At 45.6% G+C, this 13234-nt stretch overlaps 1 protein-coding gene across 3 annotated transcripts in view; it reads left to right on the top strand.

Moving 5' to 3' along the window:
* Nucleotides 1-13234, top strand: part of UBASH3B (ubiquitin associated and SH3 domain containing B) — a 150942-nt gene that overhangs the window by 122582 nt on the left and 15126 nt on the right. For all 3 annotated transcript variants that reach the window (XM_082410879.1, XM_082410880.1, XM_082410878.1), the window contains exons 6-11: nucleotides 3005-3213; nucleotides 7278-7410; nucleotides 8852-8972; nucleotides 9612-9734; nucleotides 10802-10894; nucleotides 12137-12281. In XM_082410879.1, the coding sequence (XP_082267005.1) occupies nucleotides 3005-3213; nucleotides 7278-7410; nucleotides 8852-8972; nucleotides 9612-9734; nucleotides 10802-10894; nucleotides 12137-12281 (824 nt within the window). The remainder of the gene's footprint in view (nucleotides 1-3004; nucleotides 3214-7277; nucleotides 7411-8851; nucleotides 8973-9611; nucleotides 9735-10801; nucleotides 10895-12136; nucleotides 12282-13234) is intronic.

The following is a 13234-nucleotide window of genomic DNA, read 5'->3' as shown; positions in this document are numbered from 1 at the left end:
TATGTAAACCTCTACTTGCCTTCCTCCTCCTCCTGTGCCCAGGAGGCAGGATTGATTAACTGATCCAGTGAGGTGACAGATGTCCGGAGAAGGCCAGTGGTTTAGGCAAGGACACTCAGCAAGTGATGCTTCGGAACCCTCTGGGGTCTCACCCCTCTGCTGTTCAGATGCTCACTTGATGTGGGCTTGCAAATGCTTGCTTGTACTTCACACCATCTCTTCCACGTTAGTGATCCCAGTGTGCCATGCCAGTTTTATGTGTCAAGCACTAGAAATCTAGAGGAAGGACAGAGTTACAGAAAAAGCATAAATTTTGGAGTTGGGCACACACGGCTTCAAATCCTGGCTCCCTCACTTTAGCGGTGGTTAGATTCGCTTCTACAACTTCTAGAAAATAATCCAGTCCTTAGTTCTCTCGTGTGCAGAATGCTGACGATATTTTGCTGGGCTGTCGCATGAACTAGAGGACATATGGAAAGGTCCTACCATAAGAGCCAGCACAGAGTGGGCATAGCGACAACGACAAAATTGCCACAGCTGTTACTGTTACTGAGAGTAAAAAGGGCTTCAAAGGCAAAGAGGGTCAGTTCCTGTCATCACATGGGGCTGTACCTGCCCTTCCCAAGATGTCAGTCAGCAAACTTTGAGCTTAGTCCCCAAGTAGGAAGGGAGGGAAAACATACTTGAGACAGACTCAAGAGTGCTTACAAGTAGATGCTAAACATAAAAGAGTATCACATAGGACAAAACGAGGCACATGAGCTGAGATCTCCCAAACTCGGGCTGACTTTTGCACATGCTTTTGGTAAGTGGGAAAGGGCTATGGGGACCTGGGCGCTGGTTATAATTTGAGATTTGCTGCAATACCTTGATTTTTTTAAATTGATTATTCGATAAATCAAAGCTCCTTATTGTCCAACTACTCTCTGCCTAGGACACAATGTCCCCTCTGCTCCTTTCTGTGCCTCGATCTCCCTGGAGATCGCCTAGAGCTAGGATACTTACCCCAGCGCCCCCGAGTGAAAGGAGGAATGAGTTCTTCTCCCAAGTCGTTTTTGAGGTTCTCAAAGAAAAGACACTTCTGCTGAGTCAAAGGCATCATTAGTCAGGACTATGTTGCACTTGAGTGTCTAAGGAACCCGAGTTGAGTTTAGACTTGTTCCCCGTGACTTGGTGCCTCTCTCCACCCTGTTCCAGGGAAAGGAATGTTCCTTTTGTTGTCTCAACACATACCTAGCCTATAGATTTAAGAGATTGCTTGTGAATATTTTTTTTCTTTAAGCTGTTTTAACAACCCAGCAAAAAAAAACCTTCCTGGTTAGTGTGGAAACATGGTTTGAGTGAGTATGTGGCAGAGGAGTGGGAAGGCGATGGGATGGAAGAAGATCTAGAGCTGAAGGGGACATCAGAAATCCAGTGGGGCAGGTGGTCAAGTTCTGTGCATTATCATGTTCATTCTCTGGGGGAAAATATCATATTTTTACTGCCTCCTCTCATTAGCAACTTCCAGAAAGAAATTCTTTATGACATGCTCTGATGGTATCAGCTTGACCCCAGTGAGCTGATTAGCTCACAAGCCTACCCAGCACAGGATTCAGGGGTCAGCATCAGCTGGACGGAAAGATAACCCCTTGAAAGCCAGCCGTCATGGGTCAATAGAAATAATTATGCTCCTCCTGTGTACCAGAGTCCTCAGGAGTTTTCTTAGGTTGTCTCATTTAACTTTTACAGTCCAGGTAGCATTTGACAGATGAGAAAACAGAGGCCAAAGTTAAAAACCTGTACGTGGGAACCAGAATATTTTGCCTGCCACTAGTAGCTTCAAGATCAAAGGAAAAGCTGATAAAACAGCCCCTCTTAGCCCTTGTGAAACACAGAAAATATTTTCCTTACTATTGAGGTCTCCTGCTGTTAACAAAAATGTAGTAAAATAAATGTTTTCCAAAGTATCTTCATGCCTATGCCCGTGATGTTTCTATATACCAGAAAAGGAGGCAAAAAGTGGAATAAATCAGCCAAGTGGCATAGCCTGAGGTTGGCCCTGGGGGCTTTTTCTGAGCCCAAAGAAGGAACACGTGGTCTCCATCTGTTCACTGACAAAAGCTGGTTACAGACATGACACACTGATGGCTGTGAAAGATATTTTTCTTTCCAGGCCTTTGTTAAAAATGGAGGTTTAAAGAAAGCTTTTTTTTTTTTTTTTAATTTATTTATTTTATTTATTTTATTTTTCGCTGCGTTGGGTCTTCGTTGCGGTGCACGGGCTTCTCATTGCGGTGGCTTCTCTTGCAGAACACGGGCTCTAGGCGCACAGGCTTCAGTAGTTGTGGCACGTGGGCTCAGTAGTTGTGGCGCATGGGCTTAGTTGCTCCGCGGCATGTGGGGTCTTCCTGGACCAGGGCTCGAACCCGTGCCCCCTGCATTGGCAGGAGGAGTCTTAACCACTGCGCCATCAGGGAAGCCCTAAAGAAAGCTTCTTGAAGGCAGGGACCATGTCTTGTTTAAGCCGCTGAGTTACATGGAAAGGAGAACACTTCATTCCCAAAGCCTTCCTAGGGGTGTCTCTCCATCTGGGCATCAGTGACATCTGCATGGAAGACTCCCTTCCCATGAGTTGCATTTCCAGGGTCTATTATGGCACCTACCCCGGCAGACGGAGCAGAGAAAACTAGGTCCAACCCCGTTTGTATAGAAGTTTACTGGAGAGCCTACAGGTTTACAGATGAATTTCTAAAAACCATATCTTTTGAAGCAAAGACATGCCTGAAGGAAAGTCTGGAAACATCCAGGAGCACCAGCACATACTCACAGTACCCTGAAAAGAGAAGAAACGCCTTCTGATCTGAATCCAGATCTCCTCAGAGCCTGCAGACCCCAGGGGCACCTGTCAATGTCAGCTTCTGGACATGTGCCCTGTTAGAGCAGAGCACGCAGACCGGCCCTGGAGGCGCTCAGAAGAATGGGTCAGACGTGGGCCTCACGCATCCCTCTCCTCCTTTTTCAGACGTTACAGGTGATCTACCCCTACACCCCGCAGAACGACGATGAGCTGGAGCTGGTCCCTGGGGACTTCATCTTCATGTCGCCCATGGAGCAGACCAGCACCAGCGAGGGCTGGATCTACGGCACGTCCCTAACCACAGGCTGCTCCGGACTCCTGCCTGAGAACTACATCACCAAGGCTGACGAGTGCAGCACCTGGATATTTCATGGGTAAGCAGATGCTAAGTTCTTTGCCTGCTGCTTTTCAAAGAACATTGCGGACTTCGAGGAGGTGGCAGGGAAACGGACTTGATCCTGGACAGGCAGGGCAGCAGTAGCAGTAAATGAAGTCCGAGGGGGAAGAAAGCCCTATTGGTTCCAGACTTTCAGGGAAGGGCTGAGCTGGGGCATGAGAAAAATGGGAGATGGCTTGCCCTGCTTCACTCTGCCTGCCCCATTGGATGTAACATCTGTCTGAGTTCCTGACTGGAGACTAAACTGAGGCTGCTTGGGGGACCATCTCTTCTGGCCTCAGTGTGGGTCATCCCAGCACTGAGTCTTTATGGCTTTGGGGCTTCTGTCCACTCTTACTTGGGTCATTGCACAGAGGGGTCTGACTCCCCAGAGAAGCAGGACAGATTCCCACTATGCCAGCCAGACCAGTAGTGAAAGGATTTGCAAGGGTCAGGAAACCTAAGCGCCCCTCACCGTGACGTGACCCTGAGCAAGTCCTGAGACTTGGCATGTGAATGCCTAGATGACAGAGACCATTTCTGTGGCAATGGGCAACTGCCAGAGCCTTAGAAAGGCAAGCGGTCCCTTCCCCACCCAAGTTTTCTGTAGAGTGATAGCGTTCCACCCATCCCTCACTCCTGCTTTGCCCCCAAACCAACCTGGTCCCATGTTGAGAGTGACCTGTGTTGTATGACCAGCTTTGTCCTGAGAGAGAGGTGCCTTTTGTTCCTCTTTTATGTTTCTTAATCGGAGAAGTTCAAAGCCAGCCCTTCCCTGGTGCACTCGGGCATCTGGCCAGGGCGTGCATGCCGGTTTGTTTTTCCTCCCTCTTGTTCTTGCCATGTGCCAACGTGACTGAGCGCCGGAAGCTCCGAGCACCAGCTGCACGGTGTGTAACACTGCTTCTCTTGTATGACAGTAATAACAGAGACGGGCAACTTCAGTGAGTGTTTTGCCTGGAGGGAGAAAAGAAAAGACGGTCCCCTACCCTGGTTAGCAGTAAGCAGATAAACCACATACCCAGAGATGGGAAGGAATATCTTCTTCCTTGATAACTGCCTCCCCAGCAACCCTTCCTCTTCCTTCCCCATCCCATCCCCACCCCCACCCAATGAACATCCAGCATTTGGGGGCACAAATTGGAAGGTCAAAGCTGCCTCGTGTTCCCGAGACCTTTGCTTTTTTTTTTTTTTTTTTTAATATTTATGTATTTATTTGGCTGTGCCAGGTCTTAGTTATGGCACGTGGGATCTAGCTCCCTGACCGGGGATGGAACCCGGGCCCCCCTGCACTGGGAGCACGGAGTCTTAGCCACTGGACCACCAGGGAAGTCCCCCCAGACCTTTGCTTTTTCAGAAATGTTTCTAAGTTGGGTTTCCAAAGTCACCGTTTTATCCCTGTAAAAAAAAAAAAAAAAAAGCGAAGCATACGTGAAGAAACGGAGAGTCAAAAGATTATTTGATGATATACAGCTCCCAGATCACATTCTTAAAAGTAGGGCTCCCTGTGGGAAGAGTATGTGGGAGAAGTTCTGCTGACCCAGTTCAGATCTCTGCATCTAAACCCACTCTTGCCCAAGTTAGAGCTCAGCTGAAACTAGGGGGATCCTCGGGGACCTCAGTCCATGGATCCCAGGGAGGTCTGTGTGTCATCTCCCTTTATTTTGAGAGATTACTAGTGATGTTATTTCCCTGGGAGCCATGTCTGAAATTTCACTATCAGCTGCCACAGCCAACCCGGCTGAGAGTGGGGGAAATACTAATATACTAGGTGTTAGGACATTGTAATTAAGAATTTGAGTTTTTATTCCAGTAGTCTTAGATTCAAATCCTGACTCTCCCACTCACCAGCTGTGTGACCTTGGCCAACTAACATGACCTCTCTGAGCCTCAGTTTGCTAATCTATGAAATGGAGATAATAATTGCATTTCCCTTACAGGCGTGTGTGAACGCTGCTGTAAAGGACTTAGCTTTATGTGGATCAGTGCCGTGTATAAAACAGCACTGAATCTACAAGAGCCATTAGCTTTATGGTTATTTTTTTTTTTCTAACTTGTCTTTTCTAGTCCTCTCTTACATGCTTGTCAAATCAAATGTCTCTTCCACAAAAGCGATCCTATAGAAGAACTGCACTTTCCTAATTAACCCCAGAAGTGGAAATGACTCAGAGAGGCAGGGCCCAGCTGCTATAAGACAGCCTTGTTTCACCCCTAATGACAGGTAGCCTGGGGGAGGGAGAGCCACGGGGTCCTCAAGCATGACCTGGCCGACTTGATGGGAAGTTGCGGAGGGAATTCAAGCAACAAGTAGGGACTTGGGGTCAGCAGCCCTTCACAACTCTTCCTCCCCTGTCCTCAGTTTTCCGAGTCCCTCCTAGGGAAATATTTTCCTACCACCCTTATTAGAGCACCCTGCCTGGTTCTGAGTATCTCCAGATATGTATCAATTGGTCAAAGCCCCACCGTGTCCTCTAAATTGGGGTAAGCTGGCCGGTCCTGCTCGGCTGACACACAGCCCTGATGTGTCCTAGGGAGGTGCCAGTGTCTCCCCGATGCTTGAGAAGATGTTCCAGGCGTCAGGTGCAGCTTTCTCCCTACTCTGCACTCAACATGAAGCATCTGACTATTGTCTTACTGGAACTGACGGCCCCAAACTGCCTCAGTGAGTCGGGGCCTTTGATTACAGTGACAGTTGAGAAGAGAAGGAGGCTGGCAGTCTCGCTGCCGGCTGAGCTGAAGGAGAGAGAGAAGGGATTCTATCAGTGTCTTCACAGCTGTAATAAAGTAAAGAAATTAGGGAACATGTACAAGCAAGATGTCAGGATGATTCCATATATCCAGACATCTCAGGCCCTGAAGCTTTGATGAATCAGACAGTGAAACTGAATTTTCTTTAACTGTGTGATGTTTGGGAGGGTCTCAGTTTAAAATAAAGGAAAACAACCAGCCTATTAGACTGTGTGAATGGCACAAGATTTCCTTAGAAATAACCCAAAAAAATTAAAAAATTAAAAAATAACCATAAAGCTAATGGCTGTTTTAGATTCAGTGCTGTTCTATACATATGGAACTTTACCCTAGTTGTAAAGAAGCAAGAAATCTAAATTTTATATGCTCTCCCTTGACGCTGCCCAGTGATGCAGCAGGAGCTGTCTGTTGGATTTGCCTAACACCATAGTTGAGTTGCAGTGTTTATTAGATAAAGCTTTTTGGAGGCCTTACTAATCAAAATAATTTAAACACAGCATGATTTGCTGCATGTCTTTCAGCAAGACCTCTTTTGGGGCTTCTGTAGTTACAGTGTTACATCCAGAAATGAGAGCTCTTGGCTCAAAGCTCTACACATCTGGTGAGAATGGTCTCCTCTGGAAAAATGCTGTATTTAATCATCTTGTTGGAGGTATGATTGAGATGGGGGAGGGGTTTGGAAACGGAAGGAGGTAGAGTAGGGGGTAATGGGCAAAGGTTTCCTTGACCATTAGGAGCCACAGGCAAAGTGGTGGAGACGGTCAAAATCCTCCCTCTCATTTGTCAGTTCAGATGGAAATCACCATGGAAAAGATGACAGGCAACAGGAATTGTTTATTCCTTTGAGCCAGAAAAAAGAGCTGGAAACAATGGTACAAAACTGATACCTCATTATTCTGCAGCATGCTTTGGGTGCCAGCCACGCCTGTGGCATCCTAATAAGCACAGAATCACAGGCCCCATCCCTGCCCAGAGGGATGAACGCATCTGTTCCAAGTACAGAAATCCATCCACCGCTAATTTATTAACTGCAAGACTTCAGTATGAAACAGGATGTTCCTTATAAAAATATCAAATCACTATGTTGTACACTTGAAACTAGTATAATATTGTTAGTTAATTATACTTCGATAAACAATTTTTTAAAAAGATGTTCCTCTGCAAGCATGGGATGCCCCCTGCTCAGCTTTCCCAACCATTGCACTGCCCCAGGGAGTGTTTCCTACTCATTCCCACAGTCCCGTTGAGCCCAGGGATGAAGTGCTGATGACTTCTGGCCAAAGCAGTTAACATCTTCCTTGTCTTCCTCTGCAGTTCTTACTCGATCTTAAATACATCATCTTCCAACGCGCTCTCATTTGGGGATGGCATCCTGGAGAGGCGGCAGTATGACGACCAGGGCCTGGGGGACACGACGCCCCTGACCATCATCTGCCAGCCCACCCAGGTAAGGCTGACTGTCAGGGCCACCTCCTCAACTCTGCTCAGGATTCACTGAGCACCTTTTTACTAAGGATGAGGCCTTGCCCTTGCTGCCCCCAAAGGGTTACCTATCTCTCAGGGCACAAGAGCCTAAAAGATATATACGAATTTCAGGCTAGGAAGAGTCAGATGCGTGGTGCTGACAGTGACCACCAGCATCTGGGTCTAGGCTGGTAAGGAAGGCTGCTCTGCAGAGAGGATGACGTGTTATCTGTAAAGCAGTAACAACACAGTTGAGCCTTGAACGACGCGGGGGTTAGGAATGCGAACCCTCCATGCTCCATACAATGGAAAATCCACTTGCAACTTACAACTGACCTTCCACCTACCCAGTCTGGTTCCTACATATCCACGGGTCTGCATCCTCAGATTCAACACGCTGCAGATTTTATTGTAGTATTTACTTTTGGGGAAAAAATCTGTGCATTAGTTGGACCTGCACGGTTCAAACCCAAGTTGTTCAAGGGTCAACCGTATCTAATCTATTTTACAGGCCATTGTGAAGATTAAAGGAAATAAGGATACGGTTCTTAGCACAGTTCCGGGCACATAGTGAATGCTCAATGTATGTCCGATATATGCCAGAAAGGTTACAGAATGGAGGAGTCTGTAAAGTGTATGTACTGTATTGGCAAATGTGAAGCCAATAGGAGCTGGCAGCACTGAGGAAGCTGGGAACAGCTGACTCCATCAGAAAGAAGGAACATAGAAACATCTGTAAGGATCCACGTGTAGTTATAGAAACCAGAGCCGTTTGGACAAGGCTTTGACTACACTTGCCAATTTCATCACCCAGAGGTAGCAACTGCCCTCCCCGAGCCACTTCTGGGAACACCGTCTTGCGTGCAGCCAGACAACAGAGCCTAACCTGCGATTAGAATAGGTAAAGCGGGACCTCCTGGCCAGAGTAGACTTCGGACCACCACACGGTGGAGATGAGGCAGATGTATTTGTGGTGATAAAAGTCCTCGCTCCCTGAGGAAGTTGATGAAGCATCTCGTTCGGGGAAGGAGCTGTCCCGCTAGATGGCTGTCTGTCTCTCCACACTGGCTAGTTTTGCCTCTGAGCTGTAACTCGGGCGGTCTTCGTGTTTCAGTATTGGCCAGATACTAATCCTACCAACAGCAGCGGCAGTAACAATAAAACCATTTTCATAGCCCTTCTTATTTTGCAAAGAACCTTCAAGGCATCTCATCTGAGCCTCAAAATAACTTGCGAGGTCAGTCATTGAGGCTTACCACCCCCATCTTATAGACAGGCCAACCTAAATCCGAGGTAGTGAAGGGGCTTATCCCAATCAAGCATTAGTGAAACTTGTTCTAGAGCCCAGCTCACCTGGCACCCAGCTCTGAGACGTGTCTACTTTCTTGTGTGCTTCCCCACTTATAGCCTTTCTTTCTCTGCAGCCTCTGAGGATCAGCAGCCAGCCTGGCCCTCAAAAGAGATGCCTCTTTGTGTGTCGGCACGGTGAGAGGATGGATGTAGTTTTTGGGAAGTACTGGCTCTCCCAGTGCTTCGACGCCAAAGGTCAGTAATCGGTGGGCCTGTTCAGCATTGGCATACCTATCACGGCCTGTAGGGGGCAGAGACAAGCTACTTTTATCTAGATGGAGTCGTTTATGGTTACTTGTGCTGTAGAAAATGCCTGTCATCTGTTACATTGTAAGTCCTTCCTGATTGTCTGGAGTGTTAGGGGAGAGAGAAGTGTTCTTGCCCCCATTCTATAAACGGGGACACCACGGACCAAAAAAGGCAGATGTCTCGCCCCACAGCCACATGGCAAAGTCAGAGGCAGAGACAGGTGTCTTGATTCCATGACCAGACCTCCCTCTAGTAAGTCACCCTAGCTCATTTTGGTTCCATTTTCATTTGGGTGGCATGTTTAAGAATAGGGAGGCTTGCACATCAGAGAATCCTTCCTGCTTTAGGGTGTCTGGTTGTTACTTTCACTGAAAAACTATCTCTTGTCACTTTCATCAGCGGAATGGAAGCATGGATTCCAAGACACACTACTAAAGGAGGAGGTCAGCTTCAATATTTTCTAGACAGCTCAGTTCAGTCTCTGTGGCCAAAAAGGAATGAAAATGGAGGGGCTGGCAGGACCAGCAATGGAAGCCCTAAGGAAATAAGAAACTCATGTCGCCTTGGCCTGACTTTTCTTTCCAGGTCGCTACATACGCACTAACCTGAACATGCCTCATAGCTTACCTCAGCGGAGTGGTGGTTTCCGAGATTACGAGAAAGATGCTCCAATCACCGTGTTTGGATGTATGCAAGCAAGACTCGTGGGTAAGTAAGTGTCCTGGAGTGATCACACAGCCTTTCCTGGCTACTTCTTCCAAAGACTGGCTCCAGTGGGTATGCCAGAATGCTGCCTAGGGCTTTCCTACAAGTGCTATATTTCCTCAATTCAAAAGGGATTTATTACGTAACCATTAGGTTCAGGGCACTGGGTTGGTTTGCCAAAGTGAACAAGGTGTGATCCCTATCAAGGGGCAGATGGTCCAGTGATGGGGCAAGGTCAGGCCTGGTGCAGCAGACAGGTTAGCTTCTAGCACAAGGATGAGGAGAAGGCAACCCAGGGGTGGCTGAAAATATAGAGGCCAGCCAGTCTCCAAGATGCTCAGTTCTTTGCAGGTCTAGTCCATACCTGCCACACAGAGCCAGCTGCCTTGTCCTGTTCAATCATTTAACACACATCAATTGATCACTTACCTTGTGCAAGGCACCATGCTAGGTATTGGGGACCTAAGCTTGAGTCCCCACCCTCAGCGAAGCTTTTAAGTGGATAAATAATATAGCGTATTCTTGTTACTCAAGAATAGAACTATGTACAAAGTATCATGGGAGTACAAAAGAAGACATAAGAGGAGAATAGAGTAGAAGTTAGCAGGAAGGTGGGACGGCATCTCAGTGGGAGGATCAACATCAAGTCATAGACGTGAGAAGCAGCATCCAGAGTACGGAGGAAACAAGCTGTCTTGTTTCTAGAGCATCGACTGTGAGCAGGGCGGGAGACAAGGCTGGCGGGATGGAGACGGACAAGTTCGTGGAAGACCTTGACCACCATGTTAAGGCATTCAGACTTTATCCAGGAGAGAAAAACAGGCATTTTACTGCTTGTTAGGACCAGAGAGAGAGAAAGAAAATAGACAAGAAGGGTGTGTCCCTTGGTCTTTTCATAGAAACACTGGTCAGGAGAGTTGTTGAAAATGAGACTGAAACTGCTGGCCCTGTGTGAGCGCCCACCTGGAAAGAGAGGTTTGCAGGGTCTGTCTGGCACCCTCTCCAACACTGAGAGTCAAGTTGAGGCTTCATAAATCATCGGATTGATTCTTCTCTGGCTTCCTTTGCAGGTGAAGCCTTATTAGAGAGTAACACCATCATTGACCACGTCTATTGCTCCCCGTCCCTGCGCTGTGTCCAGACTGCGTACAACATCTTGAAAGGTGAGACTTGATAAAGGTCAGCTAGTCCGTCCCTCCGTCTCCAGGCAACCTGACACAAATTATCCTACTCAGGAGACATTAGCTAGTTGAAAGCCTTGAATTTGAAATGTTTAGCAAGGATTCTTTTCGAAGATGACTTTGCAAAAGTCCCCAAATCATACTCTGGCAGCAGAAGTGAGATCAAGAGAATATACAAATAATGTTTTTCTTGAAAATGTAAAGCTCTCTTCGATGAATTAGAGGCTTGTAAAATATTGTTCTCTGGCAGTAATTTAGAGCCTACAGAGCGTGATCCTTTTTTGTTTTTTTTCTTTGTCTCCTCCCACTCTGCTCTGTTTGCCTCTTTACAACGGGGAACGGTGCTCCTAGGTGTATGCAAATCTAAATCACCCTTGTTTCTTTAGTTAATTGGAATAAATTCAAAAGTACCATTGTTATAAAGATATTCAGCTTCTACCCTAAAATCCGGGGAAGCTTGTGTTACAGGAATCTCCATTCTCATTTCACTGGAAGGAAAACTAGGAGAAACAGGGTTGACTGTTTACTTACACCAAACAAACAAACAAGCCAGAAAAAGCTGAGCCAACAAGGAAATTACACTACATTTGAGACTTCTATTTGTTAACCTTAAGTAAGCCAGAATGCATCTATGTATTCAAATGCATTATCTATCACATTTGCAAGGAAAAACTGGGCTAAATGCAATACAAAGAGTTAAACAGGGACAGGTCCCACTCTGAGGACAATTACACAATCACAAAACACAGGACTTGTGCACTGGCATTGGTAAATATTCAACACTGGATTTTCTAGTAGAGAAAATGAACAATGTATATGATACGCAAATATAATGTAAGCTATTGTAAAATAGCGGATGCTAAGAATTTCTGAAGTTTCTTGGTAAGAACATCTTGGAACCTACTTTAGAAAGAGGAATTATAGTAGTCACAGAACTGTAATAAATTATATGGATAATGACTTTTTCTTTAATCAGATACCATTTAAAGCCAGCATACATCCTGGTGATGTGGCCAGAATATTAAACTCGTGTTTATAACACAAAAAATTAAAAACCCTTGTCCAAACCTGCATGCTTTTACCTTCCTTAAGCTATATATAGCATCTGATAGGAAAGAGAATAGAAGATTTATGAGCATTTTTGTAACGATTTGGCCTCTAATTTACTTTTCCACTGAGAACATAGTAATACTTCCTTCATCTTCATTTTATTTTCCCTCTAAGGTTTACAACAAGAAAATCACTTGAAGATCCGCGTAGAGCCTGGTTTATTTGAGTGGACAAAATGGGTTGCTGGGAACACATTACCTGCGTGGATACCTCCATCAGAGTTAGCTGCAGCCAACCTGAGTGTTGATACAACCTACAGGTAACCCTCTGAAACCGCTGTTTCCTGAGGCCAATGTGGAAGTACTCTTCTCCACCAGGCCAGGCTAATTAAGGAGATGAAGGACCAGATGTAACCCACGGCCAGTTATCCATATTGGTGGAAGTCAAGCTATGATTTAAAAAAAAAAAAACTGGAGAAAGCCAGCATTCCCTTGTATTTGGCATTGGTGTGGGGTATGTCTCCCATCACATGCACTAGGGTTTTCTGACTTTACTACATTGATTTCAGTGAATAATAAAACCACTTCACATGCCAGGAGCACACACCAGCTAATGATAAAGCAGTTCAGAAGCCTGTTGGGAAATAAGGGAAATGACGGTGTCTTGCCTTGGATTGTCGCTTTCGATTTTTCAGAGCATTTTTAATTATGTTCATTCATTATTGCTATAACCCCAGGATGGAGGCAAGCCACTCTCATAGATGAGAGAGTTCTGTGGCCTGCCTAAAGTTAGTTATACATGTAGTGGACACATCTGACAATAATAATAACTAACCTTTATTGATCATTTTCTGTGTGCCAAACACTGTGTAATCTGCTTTATAGCAGTCCTTTGCTTTTTCCATTAGACTATTATTAGAAGTGTTTGTAGATTGTAACATAGTTACATTAACCATCAAAAATCCACTCAGAGCTTCTTAGTGACCTGATAAAAAAAATGCTTTTTGTGTTCTTTATAGCAATATTTATTTTAAATATTTTTAGTAAGCAATGATATTTTTCTCTCTAACCCCTGTATTTGGTTTAAATATTTTTGTTTGTTAGTTGTTCTTATTAAATGTTTAAAATATATCTGATTATCTTGTCAGTGTGCAATAAAGTTTTAGGTTGAGCGTTAAAAAAAGAAAGAAAAATCCACCTAGACATTTGTAAAATGTCTTTGAAGAGGACAGATATTCACAACCATTACAGTGGGGAATTAAATGCATTTCTT

This window comes from Balaenoptera physalus (genome assembly GCF_965194825.1).
Source record: "Balaenoptera physalus genome assembly, chromosome: 10".
In the NCBI taxonomy this organism is placed as follows: domain Eukaryota; kingdom Metazoa; phylum Chordata; class Mammalia; order Artiodactyla; family Balaenopteridae; genus Balaenoptera; species Balaenoptera physalus.
This window is presented reverse-complemented; position numbering and strand designations above follow the sequence as displayed.